Source organism: Rattus norvegicus, chromosome 12 (assembly GCF_036323735.1).
Source record: "Rattus norvegicus strain BN/NHsdMcwi chromosome 12, GRCr8, whole genome shotgun sequence".
NCBI classification, from domain to species: Eukaryota; Metazoa; Chordata; class Mammalia; order Rodentia; family Muridae; genus Rattus; species Rattus norvegicus.
In genome coordinates, this window is record NC_086030.1 from 5,565,060 (window position 1) to 5,582,951 (window position 17,892).

General features: G+C 45.4%; 1 protein-coding gene across 8 annotated transcripts in view; it reads right to left on the bottom strand.

The window, feature by feature from the left end:
- The window catches only part of Stard13 (StAR-related lipid transfer domain containing 13), a 396,060-nt gene that overhangs the window by 163,182 nt on the left and 214,986 nt on the right, over nt 1-17,892 (bottom strand). Inside the window, exon 1 of one of the 8 annotated variants that reach the window (XM_006248743.5) lies at nt 4,859-5,312. The exons of 5 other annotated variants lie outside the window; for them this stretch is intronic. In XM_006248743.5, coding sequence (XP_006248805.1) covers nt 4,859-5,027 — 169 coding nt within the window. In that variant the 5' untranslated portion in view covers nt 5,028-5,312. 8 annotated transcript variants of the gene reach the window in all.

Sequence of the window (17,892 nt, forward strand, 5' to 3'; positions counted from 1 at the left end):
TCTCAAGATGCCATTTGACACAGTAATGAGGGAGAGAAAAATATGCTCCTCACGCCCACTGGAGTCAGCTGGGGACTGACGTGCTCACTTCATGTTAGTGGAGTTAACTCAGCGGCTGTGTCTAAAGATTATTTCAGACTAAGCAAAAGCCCAGCTTCCACTCTTTTCCCCAGCAGTGAGATTTTCTGAATCCTCTATTTCTTCTCAAGCAAAGAAATCTCGTGGTGAGTGCAAGGGCACACACGCAGACACAGCCTACCTGCTGTACCCCTGCGATGGGCTGCACATGACGACCACTTCACATTAAGGCCAGGAGCCCCGAGAAGAAAAGTTCCTCTATAATTACAGTAATTATGCCATTTAAATAGACCACGGACCGCACATCCTCACGAGGTCTTACGACATGAGTAACTAAAGCACTCAGATCAGCCGTGCACAGGTAGATACTGGGGGACAGTAAGGACAGTGGGAGAAAGAACCCTCCTTCTCTCAAGGGACACTCATGAACACAGGATTATCCAACTTCAGACATGAAGGGACCTTTTACAGAGAGCTTAATCCAAACCCTTTTACCTTACTGTACGGAAGAAGGTCTTTAGAAGTTGTGTGTTCCCCAAAATCATCGGAGCAGTCAGTAAGTAGCAGGGGCAGAACGAAAACCAGAATTTGTTTCTTCAGAAAAATTAGAAGCCACTGTTCAACTGCATGAGGCAGAGAGGCTATGCCTCTCTTATGGGCTCCCTCAAGCTGTGCTTACGTCTGTTTTCTACATAAAGAGTTACTGACACGATTATAGAGAATTCTAAAACACGACAAGGAAAAACGTGTGCAAGCGTGTGTGTGTATGTGTGTGTATGTGTGTGCTTGTGTGTGCATGTGTGTATGTATGTGTGTGTATGTATGTGTATGTGTGTGCATGTGTGTATGTATATGTATTTGTATGTATATGTGTGTATGTGTGCGTATGTGTGTATATGTGTGTATGTATGTATATGTATGTATGTGTGTATGTGTGTATATGTATGTGTATGTATATGTGTATGTGTGTTTACGTTTGTGTGTGTGTGTGTGTGTGTGTGTGTGTGTGTGTGTGATCATAGTCTATTCATATTGCTCACCCAAAAGGAAAGGCCCAGTGATATTCTAGACTCTGCCACCATGGAGTAGGAAAAAGTACTGAAGCAGAGCCTAGAGCTTGGATCCCTGCTCTTTTTCCTTTTGATGGTGTATTTTACTGAAATCTAGGCCATCTCAGGATGGATTTTGAGAATTTCAAATAAAAAACATGAGAGTTTTTTTCAAAAGCCAATCATATTCCTAGGTCTGCTTCGATTGGACTTTTCCAAATGGCGTGTGCATGTATGTGAAAACATGATGTTTTGATATCCTGAGAGAGCAACAATAGAAGTCCAGTTCTTCTCCAGCATGCAGATTATAACAGCTATCATAAAGAGACAATACAATATAGCCACAATGCAATACTACCCAGCATTCGGTCGGAAACAAATCTCATGAAAATACTGTAATTCAGATGGACCTAAAGGACACTGGCCTTAAATGAAATCACCCGGTCACAAAAGACAAATACTGTGTGAGCCTCCATATGCAAGGTGTGTAGTCAGTCAATCAGAGTCTCAGTTCCAGTAAGACATAAAGGCAGAGGAGGACAACAGCAGTGGCTGCAAACGCTGTAATAATGACCATTCGATACACTTAAAAATGGCTGCTTGGTACACTTAAAAATGGCTGCTTAAGGGTTAGGGATTTAGCTCAGTGGTAGAGCGCTTGCCTAGCAAGCACAAGGCCCTGGGTTCGGTCCCCAGCTCCAAAAAAAAAGAAAAAAGGAAAAAAAATGGCTGCTTATGGTTAGTTTAAGTTGTATATATTTTACTATAATAAAACTTAGAAAACAAAGCCACTTCTATCTTGCCACAGTCTAACTATACCCTCACACTCACATCCTCTTTTCTCTCTCTCTCCCCCCCTTTCCCCCCCACTCCCCCTCTCCCTCTCCACAGTGCCTCCTGGTGAGGGGAGTAAGTAGTGAGGTCCTCCAAGCATTATTGTTTCTTTTCTCTTTCTCCCACAACAATTTCCCAATTGATTCCAGTAAGAACGGGTTGGAAGGGGCAGGGATTAGAGCGGTGTGACTTCCAGCCCATTCTCTGCTTCATGGCTCTCCATTTTAAACCTCTCTCTGTTGAGATGAAATTAACTACAGAGCACTTGTGTAAGGGGCTAGAGAAAAACGTGTGCATGTTTTGGAGTGTGCGGTAAGACAAGCAAGCTCAGATTCGTCTCGGGTACCAGTTCAGATCTTAAGCACCATCAACGGTTTCATTATTCCCCCCTCCCTTTTTTCCATCCCCGTGAGTGTATCTGCTGTTGAATCGTGGCCATTGATTAGCTCTCTAGAATGAGGTCATCAGAGAGCAACTGACTCTTCTCTGTACTCTTCCTACCAGCCACAAGCAATCGTAGCCATGGTGCTGAGAATTACGTTGATCTAGTGCAAAAGTTTCTCTAAAAGACCTAAAGGAGAATGCTGGTACACGTTTACTGCTGGTGGCTGTCATTTTATGACACAGATATACAAATATAATACACTAACTTTTATATGCACTCTGCTTTAATTGGATAATTAAAGGTTGTTAGGTATCCTGTACTACTGGGTACTAACCATTCAAACAGAACCAAACTCATCGCTCCCACTCTAGGAATAAAGCCTGACTGGAAATCAGAGGAGGAGGAGCCAACTCGGATTCTTTCATGGAGTGCTTGCTGTCTGTACTTGCACGGTCTTTGGTATATTATAGCACCCCAAACCCACTAGAGGTCCAGCCTTTGATTTAGCATTCATTATAAAAACCAAAGCTCAGTACGGTACATGGAAGAGCATGAGTCTCAGGATTTGTGTTCAAATGCCAGCTCTCCTGTAAGGCTCCGAATGGCGTGTGCCTCTCTTTTCTCATCTTTAGAATGGATCCAAAGTGGCAACTAACTAGAAGCACTTTTTTTTTTGAGAGAATAAAGTAGCATTCATAATTCTCACAGCCTGATAGGTTGCACATGCTCCATTAACATCCCGTGGTGTGACCCCAAACCAATCTATCAATATCTAATTTTAAAAAAAAAAATCACTTTATATCTGCTCAGGAAACATTGTGTGATATTAACCCATCATGAGTTCTGAGTCACTGGAGGGTAGGAACCCTTTCCTGTTTCCTACCCGTAGCTTTTAACCTTTAGGAATCCACTCACCCCAATCATTCCATTACACCATAAAAAACAAGGAGCTGCCTCCCAGGTTCTAAATATGAGAAATAAAACACAGACAGAGATACGGTGTTCGTATAAAGAATGACCCACTCTCGGTGGTAATTCACCAAGAGTAACCATTATCCCAAAAGAACGTGTCAGTGGCTGACACTACATGTAAAGAAGACAGTTCATGTAGGTCTACATGCTGTTTCTAACATACGTCCTTTATACACACGCGGAGAAACAAGTACAGCCTGCATATGACAGATTCCCGTCACTTACTAAGTCCCAATGTCTACAGGATCATATACCTAATACCCAACACACCCCCACGGTAAGAAGTTTCTGAAGAGAAAACTTCAGAGCTGGTTCCTACTCTGCACTGAATGTATTTTTAAATCCAGCCACCAGGGATACTTTTGTTTCTATTCAAGTGAGACTTGCACACAGAGTTCATGGAGTGACTTAATATCCTTCCTGAAACCAGACTGGTATGCGGCCCCAGTATCCTTCACACATAGCCAGTTCCTGAACCTTCCCAAACAAATGCCGATTTCCAAGGAGACAATCTCGTTAAAGGCCGCTGCTAGAATATGTATTGTTCCTTTTGGAGACATTACAGTAAGATCTTTTAAGATTAGAGACTTTAACTTCCCCTCTAAAATTCAATATAATCTCAAATTCATTTATCTAACTGGGAACTGTTTTCATAATAGCTCTTGAAATTCCTGGTAGGGCCAATGTAATGGTTCAGTTAGGTCTGTAGTTAGGAGCGAGGTGACTATTTACTGACTGTGGATAGATGTGTCTGTCTTTTAAATGGTTACCAGCTCAGTGGCTCACTTCCCATTCTTTGGATTTCTACCACACAGGGACATGTTTTAAGCTTTAAGCCTTAAAAAAAAATCATGAGTTTTATTAATGTTCAGGGTACAAGAGTTTTTAATTTTTTTCCCCGAGAATAGAAAAGGATCAGTTAGTCTGAATCAGTACTGTCAACTTGCCTTAGGAAGCCAGGGCTAAGGGTGTGTACTCATAGGCTCTGTTTTGAGGTGAAGAGTCACATTTATCCTTTAGCAAGAAAGCCATGTCAACAAATCAGTGGTAACTATCCACACAAACACACAGACAGGAAGAGAATGTAATTCAAGTTGTCAGTCCGATGGCCTTAAGGTAAGATTCCCGGTGTTTTCCTTCAATGAAGATGTACTATAAACCCTGGGCATTAGCCACCAGCTCTCTGCTCTCTCCCCAATTAAACAAACAAGTGTCCACTTTTAAATGTGACCAGAGTATGAGTTTACCTGCAGAAAAGTTCCCCAAGACACACACTGAGTAAACCTTCCTCACTTGCTCTGTTGACACATGGAGGATTAGGAATTCATGATTCACGTCCTGCTGGAAATATTTTTGTGAGTTAGGCGGCGCTCAGTGCTGTGACAGACTGCTTAGAATCGAGGTCTAAAGTTATTTGAAAGAATTCCACGCAGCGTGGCATAAGAATCCGTGCGGTGTACAGTGCAAACAATAACTTTGCAAGTAGCAAAAGACGGAGCCAACAGAAATAAGCGGCACCTTGGCAGTGCCCGCAACTCACCTTGCTGAATTTTAGTCACTAGGTGATGGCGCGCTAGGATCCGGCTCATCCTGTAGGGAGAGCGTCTGGCAGTCTGATCAAATCGCAAGTACATCTCCTGGCTCTCAGGTGTCAAGGGATTTAGACAGTAGCAGCCTGCAGCCGGCGTCCTGGGCACCTGACTGAACATCTCGGGAGAGTTTCCACTGCCACCTCAGCTGCCGGTGGCTGTTCGCAGCTGTCTCCAGCCTCCGGCAAAGACACCAAGCCCCAGGAGAGAGCCACAGACCCAGCGATTTTTAAAAAGAAAAAGGAGTGCCAAAAGCCGCAAGTCAGAATTCCAAACCCTCCGGGGCTCTCACGTGACCTCGGGAGCCAATCACAGGAGGAGGAGAAAGTACTGGGCGTGTTCCATCAGCCCAAAGCTGACCGCGAGGCTGCACTAGCAGCTGAGATCCTTCATGCTAATAGCTATTAGAGAATTAGAAGCGCCTGGGGCTCACCAAGCCCCCCCCCCCCAACACCAGAGCTGAGAGAGGAGAGGGACACAGAGAGGACAGGAGGGGCCGAACACGCCCTGGCGTAGGAACTTTTTGAGGTTATGAAAGACAAAGTTTTTGGCTTTACTAAAGTCAGCGGCAACTAGGTTTAATTAAAAAAAAAACAAAAGAAGGTAGCCGTGTTACCTGCAGCTGTGTATTTGAAATACACCATTTAAAGTAAGTACGGGTCGCTGGGGATAAAATACTAGCCTTCATCACAACGAAATTAATGAAATAAAACGTTTCTAAAAAAAAACAAACTTTTGAATCCTATGTTGACACTAGGGGTAAATAAAGACCCTCGGGACCACCATTGGACAGGGGAGCTAGAAAAGATGCTCTTCTTACAGAGAAGACCTAAAGAGACAACCTGAACACCCAGCCCTGCTCCTTTAATTTGTCCACTTCCTCCAGTTTTTCATCACCACTAAACAACTGCAAAGTACTAGTCATATGGAAGCCGCTGCCAAGAATCACTACACAGGATGCAGGTGGCCTTTCAAAGATCCTGGGTAGGCTGCTGGTCCACGGGGAACTAGTGGGAACTTATAGTAAGTGCTAATAAAGGCTTATAGAGAGCATATGTCTCAATTTAAAAAGAACACGAGAGAGGAGACTAGCATAATGCTAGTCGAACAACATTATTTCTGACTGGAGGGGTGGTAACAAGTCAGACCCAGCCAGAGAGACTGGTTTTAAAAAACAGAACCAAAATTCCCAAACCAAAAAACCATGACAGAAACAAAGTCCAGGAGTTCTGACAGGAGAAGCTGGGGAGAGCTCTCTCTGCAGGAGAGTTCTGTATCCACAGGCACGAGAGCCAGAGGGTGTGGGTAAAGAAACTGCTAGTCAGTTTAACCATAGCTGAGAAGCCATATGCAAGCCATCAGAATTTCTCCTCCCCAGCTCTTTGCTCTTTACAAGTGGTTGATGCAAACAAACAAGCACAAACATAAACAAAAAACCCTCCACCACCATCACCATCACCATCACCATCACCGCCACCACCACTACCACCACCACCATCACCATCACCATCACCAAACAACAACAACAAAAGGTAGAAAACTTAATGAATTCTAAGCCTGGAATTGAACGAATAGAATTCTTTGGATTCAGAAGCGTGTGTGTGCACCACAGAGAGAGAGAGAAAGAGATTGGTCTTACTTTTGGCTGACTTAAAATGAAACCTAGCCTAGCTAATAACTAAACACTTTGAGCAGAAAGTTTAACTGGGAGGGGGAGAGATGGTTCAGCGGCTGAGAACTCTGGCTATTCTTCCACAGTACCTGGGTGGGATTCCTAGCAACCAAATAGCAATTCGCAAGGGCCCAGGGTTCTAGTTCCAGGGACCGGATAACCTTTTCTGGTGTCTGTCGCTGGTACACACACATACACTCAGGCACATAGGCATACGCATAAAATCAGCAAACTTTTTAAAAGGTTTAATCCAACTCCTCCTCATCAGCATTTAGTGCCTTTCCATGTGGAAATTTTTGCTGGCCTGATTTTTATAACTTTCTCTCATGATAATAGCGAATGAGCCTCATTTGATGACTATGCAAAAAGAGGCAAGATAATTTTCAGGCAGAAAAGGGGAGAATGTTACAGGATCATATGTTGCTTTGTGTTCTTGCTGGGATCTGAGGAGTTTGTTCTCCATTGATTTGTGGAAGGTTCAGAGGTGTGTGTGTAAAGCTTGGTAAGTCAGAAGCGGCTGTGTGAACAGTGAAGACGTTAAACTCCGGAACACAGTAACAGATGCCATTAGCCGAGCTCACAGAATCAGCGTTGGCTCTCGTGGGACTGAGACTCTACTTTGGGTATGTCAGCTTGACAGTCCAGAACGGGGGCATCCAGCCAGATGTGAGGAGTCATCACCGTCTCACTCTGGGGGAATGGAAGACGGGTGGAGAAAGAGAGAAGGAATGGCATGGTGTTTGGGAAAATGAGAAACTGTGTTTCAAGAAGCTAAGCAAGGCAGGAAATAGTGTGTAGTCACTTTATAGCTATGAAGAACCCTTGAGGACTGGACATCCCAGCTGCCAAGATCGTAATTCATTGCTCTCTTGGCTACATTTTTAAAATAAATGGAGTGAATCTCAGAAGCACTATAGTAACTGAAAAAAAATAAATGTGACAATATTGCCCGGTCCCTTGTATAATGAGGAATGCGCTCTGAAAGAGCCTAGGATACCTTACTCTGAAAACATCAAGATCGTAACTATGTATTATTGAATATGTGGGGCATCAACATGAAAACAATGTTGCATCGCTGGGCAATAGAGAACAAACACTGAACTGGGGGGAAAGGTTAGATTCTTAATTGATAGAAATGCAATTTAGAACAAAGCCTGACCTCTAGAAGGCCAGCTTTGATTTTTTTTTTTTTTAAAGAGCAACCAAGGATAGGAGCCTCGTTTCCTCCACACCATAAGCGACACCCTAAGGTCTTACATTAGAGCCCAGGCAGTATCCGTTAATCCAGTCAACTGCCCGCTGTGTTTTTGCCACCTTATATTTCTAGAGCAGTTTATTTGAAGTAGATGGGTTGAGAATTTGTTTTATAATAACATATTGCCATTGCTGTGAAACCTTTGTGCATGAGTTGCTTTTATTACATAGTCCCAGTGGGAAAATCCCAACAGAGGTGGACGGTGGTGTTCTGCTCTGACTGCTGCTGACCTCTCTGGGCTTGTCTGCCACCCTGCTCTGGTGAGCAAGTGAGTGAAGAACTAAGGGACAAGGACTGAGGGAGGCAAGGGACTGAGAGTGTTGGGCCCCTACATGCCAGGCCTCTGCCGCTTACTGTTCCTGCTTATCAATTCCTGTGGTGCCATAGTTTGTGAAAAAGGAGGTAGAGAACCATAGAGGTGAAGCAATGGCCTGCTGGTAAGCAAGGAAGCCACTGTTTGTCTCTAAGCTGATGACATTTTAACCCTTTCTATTACCACTCGCTAGGAACCGGAAAAGGAAAAAAAATGCTGGAGAAATCATTAGGCGATAGATTTTGGGGAAAGGATGTTGGAAATCATCATGACCTCCGTGTTGTTGTGCAATGCTGGATTGTGTAAATAGAGATGCAAGCATGGGATGGGTCGGATTCCACTGGGATTGGTCCAGAACACTTGACTGATCCAGGGGCCTCTTAGGCGTGATGGCTGAGCACTAGACTCCGCTCAAAGGGAAGCAGCAGGTGCCCACAGCCTGGTCCCTCTGTGACAATGCTGACGCAGCTGTTTCCACTGGATTGAAATATTCCCTCACAGAGGGAATGAAGGATACTTCTAAGACTTGGGAAGTAAACTGAACTTATAAGGCTCAGGAAATTCAGAAGCTTGCAGATTCTTAGAGCCCATCAGGCTATCTCAGCAGCAACAGTGGAGGGGGAAACAAACCCTCCCAGTGGGATGGGCAGAGCTGCCTAGAGGCCCTGAGAGAAAGAGCCCCACAGTGCAGTATTGTGAGTTCCCCCGAGCTGAGTTGGGCCTCTCAGTGCTGCTGCTATGTGCTCCTTTAAGTAACCTCTTACCGGTGGACCTATGAGGACCAGGTAAATTCACTGCTTCACCAACCCAGATGGGGGTGGAATGATTCCTTTGGTGTGTCATCATGCCATTATCCACAGCTCTCTGCTTATTTCAAGGCCGATGGCAATTGTCTGGTCTTTGCCATGGTATTCATTCTCAAGGCAAACACTCCAGATGCAGTCAAAACTTTGAAATTTGACCTCTACAGAAAACTCGGGGTACTTAAAATGTCTGCATCTTTTGACAGATGATCCCAGATGAGCAGTCCGAGGAATCCTGCACACGAGTGGCAGAAAGCTAGGAGTGATTTGATAGACGCTGGGGAGGGCTTTGATCTCCTCCCTCATACATTCCAGCCTCCTCAGCAGGTCGTCTGTGTGGATGGAGTCAAGGAATTGCTGCCAAGCCGGGGAGTATTTGAGATACAAACGCAGCAGCGAATTGCAAAACTGATTTAAAAGGCTGCTTTTGAAACCGCGTGAAGACACAGGCTCCAAGTGTGTCAGAGCCTTCCTAAGGGGTCAATGTTATTGGGATGTGTCTGTGCCAATGGCCTTCCTAGCCTAAAGGCACCACAAGCTTAATGCCAAGTGCAGGTAGGTCAGTCATGCCAACTGACAGCTATGGGAACAGCCTTTGGGGACAGGCATCATATCGGATCCTATGGATCAGCACCCCACCTGCAAACAGTACCTCCCATTCTGAGATCAGGTAGATGCTGCTGACAGTCTCAGTGTTGAGCATGGCCAGAGGTTCATTCCCCCAGAATGGACCTTGTGGAGGCCCCGGGAATTTACAGGTAGCTAGTGATCTGTCTGTCCTGGCTTGATACCACAACTCTTATGCAACCAAACTGAATCTAACTTTTCTTTCATGAGTCAGAGATCTCCTTTTCCTTCCATTCAGGTGGCTCGTCCTGGGGCTGGAGAGGCCGCTCAGTAGTTAAGAGCACGGGGTGACATTACTGAGGACCTGAGTTTAGTTCCCAGCACCCACAGGGCAACTCAAAATCATTGTAGCTAGAATATCAGGGGATCTGACACCCTCTACCGACGTCTGAAGCATTACATGCCCATGGTGCATGAACATACATGCAGGCAAAACACTCAGACACATTAAAAAAAAAGCAACCTATGGCCTTCTGAAACACTGTTATGACTATTCTCTAGTTTTATTATCAGTCAGTCCTGTGAACCATCATCTGTCACACTAATTACTTGAGGCTCTTACTTGCTCACAGCGAATCCATCTGTGCACTGTATCTGTTGGGAGCAGCTGTCGATCCAGGATTTAGAAGAGACATTAAATGTCTTCTGATGCGGCTGATGGAGCACCACTGTACTTTCCCTATGAGATCAATTTGTCCTCTGCCTTCCCAGACAGTCCACAGTCTCTCCCAGAGAACCCCAAGGTGTTTAAGAAGGAAACACTCTGTAGAGTTTCCAGCCAGTCACCCTAACTCTGCCATGGGGAGGGAGGCAGGACCAGTCTACGTCTGGTAGCACTGACCCTTGGGGTGATCTCAGCCATTAGATGTCATTGGTGAGAATCTTCTGAAGGCTGGACATTTCTTCTCATCCCACCTCATGACATAACTATTCCTTGTGATCGTGGCTTTCTTTTGTGTTTACTTCAGTCCGCCCCCATCCCTTTGAGAACAAGGCTCTTCCCCTAAACTCAGAGCCCCAGATATGACCCAGGGCTGTGGCCTTCCTGCTGTGTGCACACTTAACAGAGTCAGAGTTCTGCTCTTTCACAATGTAGGGTGGCGTTGTGGGAAGTTTTGCTTGTTTTAATTTCTGTTTACTCATTTGTGAATTCGGCCTTTGCATCACCTCTGTAGGTGTGAGAGCAATGACACAGTCCTCACCTGTGACTGACTCTGTGGGAGAAGAAGGGAAAGAAAATCATACAAAGTTTGGGATCCTATGCGGGAGGCTGTGTCTGTTGGCCCAGATTGTTTTAGGGTTGATAGAAAGCTATGTGGTGTTCATGTACTCTCCTAATAGCCACCATTAGGTGAGTTTCCTCTGTGCTTTTAACAACTGTGTGCTCAAGGATATAAGACGTTAGAGTTTTTGAAATCTTTGAGATGGTTTCATGATTCTTGGCTCCAGTGATTTATTTTTATGTAGTTTCTTCTGATGCTAAACAAAAATACGTTTGATACAAAAGGCAAAAAGATGTGTGTATGTGGCGGGGCAGGTGGGAAGGTGAGGAGAGACAGAGCAAGAGTGAGAACATTCTTCAGATTTACAAGTCACACAACCCTATGTTTTAGTAGGTGGCACTGTGAGTCTCGCCTTACCATACTCTCAGCTGTAGGAAAAAGAATAATTTCTGGCCTTTGGGAGAAAAAAAATCTGAAACTGTATCTATTTTACACTTATGGTGTAACAATTTGACACATGTATGTACATTGTAGCCATTACTACAGTCAAATTAACATATCCGTCAGTACCCAAGGTTGCTGGGGGTGAAGACATTTAAAATCTGCTTTCTTGTTGTACTGGCTGGTTTTGTGTGTCAACTTGACACAAGCTAGAGTCATCAGAGAGGAAGGAGCCCCCGCTGAGGAAACGCCTCCATGAGATGCAGCTGTAAGGCATCGTCTCAATTAGTGATCAATGGGGAGGCCCAGCCCATTGTGGGTGGTGCCATCTCTGCACTGGTGGTCCTGGGTTCAGAAAGCAGGCTGAGCAAGCCAGGGGGAGCAAGCCAGTAAGCAGTATCCCTCCATGGCCTCTGCATCAGCTCTGCCTCCAGGTTCCTGCCCTGTTTGACTTCCTTCCATAATGAACAGCAGTATGGAAGTGTGAGGCCAACAAACCCTTTCCTCCCCAACTTGCCTTTTAGTCATGGTGTTTCCTTGCAGCAGTAGAAACCCTAAGACACAGGTTCTAAGTAAACGATGCATTGTGATTCACTGCAGTTACCTCTGCACACTGATCTCCAGAATGTATGCAACTGTGATGGAGAGGTCTCCTCTTCTGATCAATGTCTCACATCCTACCCGTGCCCTTCCTTCCCAAGTCCCTAGCAAGTGTGTTCTACTTTCTGCCTCTCTAGGCCCACGTTTCCATTGTACACACAAGTGAGATCATGAGGCGTGTGTGTCTCTTTGTACATCTGCCTTATTCTGCTTAGTGCAGTGCCCCCTAGGTTTGTCCATGGAGTAGCTCGGTGTTGCCTTTGTGGGGAACGCTTATTTATTTGAGAATATACATGCAAGAATATGTGGAGCTTCTCCTGAAATTTCCTGTGTCGTCAGAGCTCGGCGATTATCAGAGAGCACAGTGGCCTCTGGACAACCTTCCAGAGTGCCACTGAGTCTCATGGCACAGCCCTGTTTAAACAGACCAAGTAATATGTGAATCGCCAGGCATGGCTGCCTGCCCCAACAGCGTGACTCATCACTAATCAATCACAAGAGAATGCTTTGAGCACCCAAAAAAAATGTGTTTGCAGCAAAGGACAGAATATCCCTGAGAGACGCTTGCAACTTAAATTTAAAATGCCCTATTTTATTTCCCGGCTTTGGGGGGGGGGGGTCTCGGGCTCTTCTTGATCTTGGCTTGATCTCAATAATGGATTACATTAGAAGACCTATTTTGGCATTTCATTAATTAATCAACTCTTTGTAAGTAAAACATTAAGGAGGCAGAGTGGTGTGGAATGCACAATGCTTAGTTTTTGTTTTTGTTTTTAAAGGAATAAGAATGTATAGCATAAAAGTATAAAGAAAATATGCTAAGATCTAATTTTGGCTATGAATGACGCTTCTTGGGTTTCCACTTTTCAAACATTCTGACTAATTACATTCCTCACAGGATGAAAAGCTGACGCTGAACCAACAATTCACACTAGAGTAGGCTGAGGAGAAGCCTCAGCCCCGGGGAAATTCCAGCACTCTCTGGGACGGAAAGCACACAGAAAAAGATGCCCATGGGCCCAAAGATGGCGGGCACTGTCTTTCGCAGTGCAGGCCCTGAGTGCTTGAGTTAAGCAAAATTTCCAGTGTTCTCAACACCCAGAGAAGAGAAAGCAGAGCTTACAGAGTTCCTGCTCCACACACTTGTTCCTGCAAGATGGCCTCCATACACAGAGGCTGGGTGCCCTGCCGGAGGAGCAACAGTGCTGGGTCTTGTTACCTACACAATCATCTTCCCTGAACATGGGAGAAAGTCTGCCTTCTCAGGATGCTACGCTTGCTCAGATTGCTCTGCCGTAAAGCCTCGAGCATTGCCATTCAACTGGGGTTGACCCTATGGTCTCTCCCGTGCCTACAAATGGTTTACACACACACACACACACACACACACACACACACACACACAAGCATACAAGCATGGGCATCTGTGCATACACACATACATATACAAAAACACAAATGCACATTCGTGCACACGCATACATGCATGTACACAGACATACATGCACACACATAAGTTGACCATATATACACATGTGGATCAAAATCTAGCCCAGGACAAAAAGAGATGGAAATTAATCTTGTGTGAGTTCACTATCCAGTATGCATGCAAAGAAAAGGTAGGCCTGGTGACACTTCCTCGTAATTCCAGATGTGGGAATGAATACAGGGACATGTAGATGCCTGCAGCTCTCATAATCTACTCGGGAAAGCTAAGTAGTAGACTGAGGTACTGAGAGACCCTGCACACAGCACCTCCAAGGATGTCATCTGGCTGTCACATGCTTGCTTGTACATATGCATACGCATGCATACACGCACAAGCATTCACACAAATATGGGTGCACACATACAAAATTATCACAAAAAAATGAAGTAAAACAAAAAAGCAACCCACGATCTCCCAATGCAAGTTCCAGAAGGTCTAGCCAGTTCTCAAGGTCCTCAGGTGTCACGAGGTTTAGTGACATTTTTGCAGTGAACCCCTCCCCATTGGTATTCTTGTGTAACTTCCACTTTGAACTATTTCCTTTTGGAAAAGGGCTTATGTGCAGTTTGTAGGCCATGTTGATCTTTTCATCTTGGCACCGTGGAAGTAGACCCAGTGTCTAATAAAGTCTGAACTCAGCATTAAGAGCTCTAGTTTTATCTTACCCCTACTACGCTTGCAGCACAACTTGAACTTAGGCCCCGTTCTGCCTCCCTGCCCCAGGCTCCCAGAAATAAGACTCAGACTCAACATACACTTACAACTATCTTGGCCGTGTAGTAGACCATAGACTCACCTCTGACTAGATATAACTAAAGATACCCATTTATTTTAGCCTACATTTTGCCTCGTGGCTGATCGCCTGTGCTCACCTCCTTCCAGGCTCCTCCCCCTCCTCTCCCAGAATTCTTCCTCCTCCTGATGTCCCACCTCTATTTTCTGCTTAAGTCATAGACCGTAGGCTTTTTCATTGACAAGTGGCGGACGCATCCCTGCAATATACAAGATGTGCACCCCTCACTTCTCCCCTTAGCGAGCACATGAGCACATAAGAACAAGAATCTCCCCCATCACAGACCTACCACAGAGTAGCCATTTATAATCAAATACTTTAAACAGTTACTGGTAAAGAACAATTGAGGTGCTTCCTCCCCAGTCTGCTTTTATCACAGGGTTGACTACTTAGAACTGTTCCTGGGCAGAATTCCATTGTTTCATTCTACAGCTGGATTTCCTGGACCTTCACACACAAAGGAGCTATATTTGGGGAAACAATAGTCCTACTGCAGACAGAGTTTCACAGTAGTGTTTGCTCCAGGACCCTTGGCAAGACCACCTGACTGATCGTCTCTGGACAAAGAACAGTTAAACCACAGCTACTTCTATGAGCCATAATTATCACCCATTCTAGAATCAATGCATTTCCTAATTGATGATTTATATCTTTGCTCGATTATTTCCTCTAATGTAAATGACATCTAGACAGTGCATCAAGCTGGTAAGGCAGGAGACTGTGCTTGGAAAGGTTTGTACTGTATTTTTAGAGAACTGAGAGGTACCCATCAGCGTGCACATCCTGCATGCTTTTTAAGGTGGATGAATCCTATAAATGACTTCTCATCATTTGCCCTTCAGCCAAATGTTTTTTAAGATGTGACTTGTCCTGCGAAGACTACAAATGTTGTCTGAGGGGTTGGCTCAATGTTTGCTGTGCAAACATGAGGGACCAGGTTTGGATTCTCCTCATCCACAGAATTCCAGCAGGATCCTGCAACCCTGGCACTGTGGAGTGGAGACAGGTGGATTCCTGGAACTCACTGACCAACCAGTCCAGCTAACTGGATTGCTCCAGCTTCAGTGAGAGACGTTGGCTTGGTAAATAAGATCGAAAGCAATGGAAAAGAGCACCGATGCTGGCTTCTGACTTCTGCCTCCTACAGGCACTCTTTCGCACAACGCACACGCACACGCACACGCACACGCACACGCACACGCACACACACACACACACAAAACGTTTCCTGTAAAGGAGTTGGGGATGGAGAAATCGATGTTCTCAAGCCCTAGCCTGTCCATGTCGGTTTCCTTCATACAGAATCTAATTTTTAGAACTTAGCAAGAGACAAAAATGATCTACTAATGATTCATTATGTTAAGTCTATTTTTCTGAAGGGGGCAAGGAAGGGGGAAGGAAACAAAGCGGGGTGGGGGACAAAGGTTTACAGACAGAGGCCATTTGCTTCTTAGGTGACAGCCATCTGACTGTAATGTTACTCTGTGCAGTCCTTTCAACTAGTTCCTGCTCCCTGTTGTCCCTGGAACTACATCCTGAGCCCCGCGACTGTTCCCTTCATCTGAAGGTCAGTCAGGGAGGCAGCAGGCACCACTGCTTGTTTAGTACTCGGGAGAGTCTGCTGTCAACGCTCTCTGATGTGTGCAGACGGTTTCATTTGTTCCTTCGCTAACAAAAATGCTGGTGGCCCTTCCAGGCATTAACTAACAAGATGAGAGTGGGAAGTCGGCTGACTGTGAAGAAGCAGTGCTCTCTGGACTCAGCGAGTGGCGATTGCACTTAGGAACTCAGAGCGTGAGTTCTGTCACAGCGTGCCCAAGACACGTGCATGCTCAAGCCAGGCAGAATCCCAGCATGGGGACCAGGGGTGGGACTTTGATGACGATGAGAGTTGTTCTTAAAGATGTGGCCCCTGGGGGTTGGGGATTTAGCTCAGTGGTAGAGCGCTTGCCTAGGAAGCGCAAGGCCCTGGGTTCGGTCCCCAGCTCCGGAAAAAAAAGAACCAAAAAAAAAAAAAAAAAAAAAAAAAAAAAAAAAAAGATGTGGCCCCTGGCAGGTTGATCATGTCCCAGGAGAGGGTCATACTCCAGGAGTATATGGGCAGCACCAACTGCTTCAAAAGAGAACAAAAAGTTGGATGATTGGGGATGGGTTGAGCTGGGAGGGGTTGGGGGGGAGAAGGTGAATGTGATTAAACTCCACTGTATGAAACGCCCAAAGAATTATTTTTTGAAAAGCATAAAATGCTCAAAGGATTAATTTTATAAAGACAAAAATATCGCAAGAAAGGAAAGCACTATGTGACAGCAAAGGGAAATGATTTCTTAAAAAAAAATTATATCCTTAGAATCAGGGTCCGGTGATGCACACCTTTACTCCCAGCACTTGGGAGGCAGAGACAGTGGGATCTCTATGAGTTCCAGGCCAGTGTGGTCTACAAAGTGAGTTCCAGGCCAGCCAGGGACACAAGGAAACTCTGTCTCAAAAATAAAGACAAGTTCTACCCTTAGGATCACAAGACTTTCCATCTCTGTCTCCCCTAAGTCATGCACCCCTAAATAGTGGTTTAATTTATCTGCACAGACTCATACCACGTGGTCGTTGTAACACTGGGTAGGACAGGCTGATTTGACAACATCCTGCCAACTCTTGTGTGGTCTCAAGCTTGCCTTGCTGGTTCCTCTTCTTTTACTATAACGAGTAGCAGAACGCCTGAAAGCGAGGGTCCATGGGAGATCATTAGCGCTCTGAGTCTGTTGGAAGTGGGCTGCATTCTTAATCCGCCTCAAATAAAATGTAGTAAGGGATATGCAATACTCACGGTCCCTCTTGGGCTAACACACCTCCGATGCAGCCGGGAGAGTAAGAGGTGTGGGTGGGAATCATCTGCATGTGGGGTGGTTTGAATGAGGACTGCCCGCCCCTTAGCTTAGCCTCACGCATCTGGATGCTTGATCGCAGCCGGTGGAACTGTTTGGGAAGGTTTAGGTGGCACAGCCTTGCGGGAGGAAGGATGTCACCGAGGACAGGGCCTTCGGGGTTGAAACCCACTCTTGGCGTTTCCAGTTCACTCTGCCTGCTCTGTGCTTGTGGTAAAGGGTGTGAACTCAGCTCCCTGCCCTGGCTGCCATGCTCATCACCGGCTGCCTTGTATCCTGGCCAATGGGAACCCTGAGCCATAAGCCAATATAAACTCTTTCTTCCCCGTAAATTGCTCTGTCGCAATGCTTCGCCACAGGAACGGAAGAGTAACCAACCAATACAGCGTGTGTCGTCGCTTCTCATCTGAAGTCATCCCTTCAGTCGAAAATATTTACTGTATCTCTTCAGGACTGTGGGATGAAGTGACGAGCCACTCGTGAGCGCTCCGGTAGGTTAGGGCGGGGCCGAGGTCCACTCTAAACATGGGTGGGAAGCAACTGTGTACGTGAGGCATTGTTTATGCTGTTCAGGCAGACAGATTATCTTACAGAGTTCAACGTAAGGGAAAAAGATGTTATTTCTCCAACCCCTTGGAAAACAACTCTCAATGCTCTTGATATAATTAGTTCCAAATAGGATTTTAGAGTTGTGCTTGAGGCATCACACGAAGCATACATTTTTCTTTAATGTACACATGCGACAGTAACTTACAATCGCCACACTGTTTTTTACTGTTTATCCACAGCTTCATCTATTCCTGTATCCGAGCCTAGTTTCTGAAAAGTTTTGCTGCGTGTTACTCCTTTGTGAGTGAGTGTGTGTGTGTGTGTGTGTGTGTGTGTGTGTG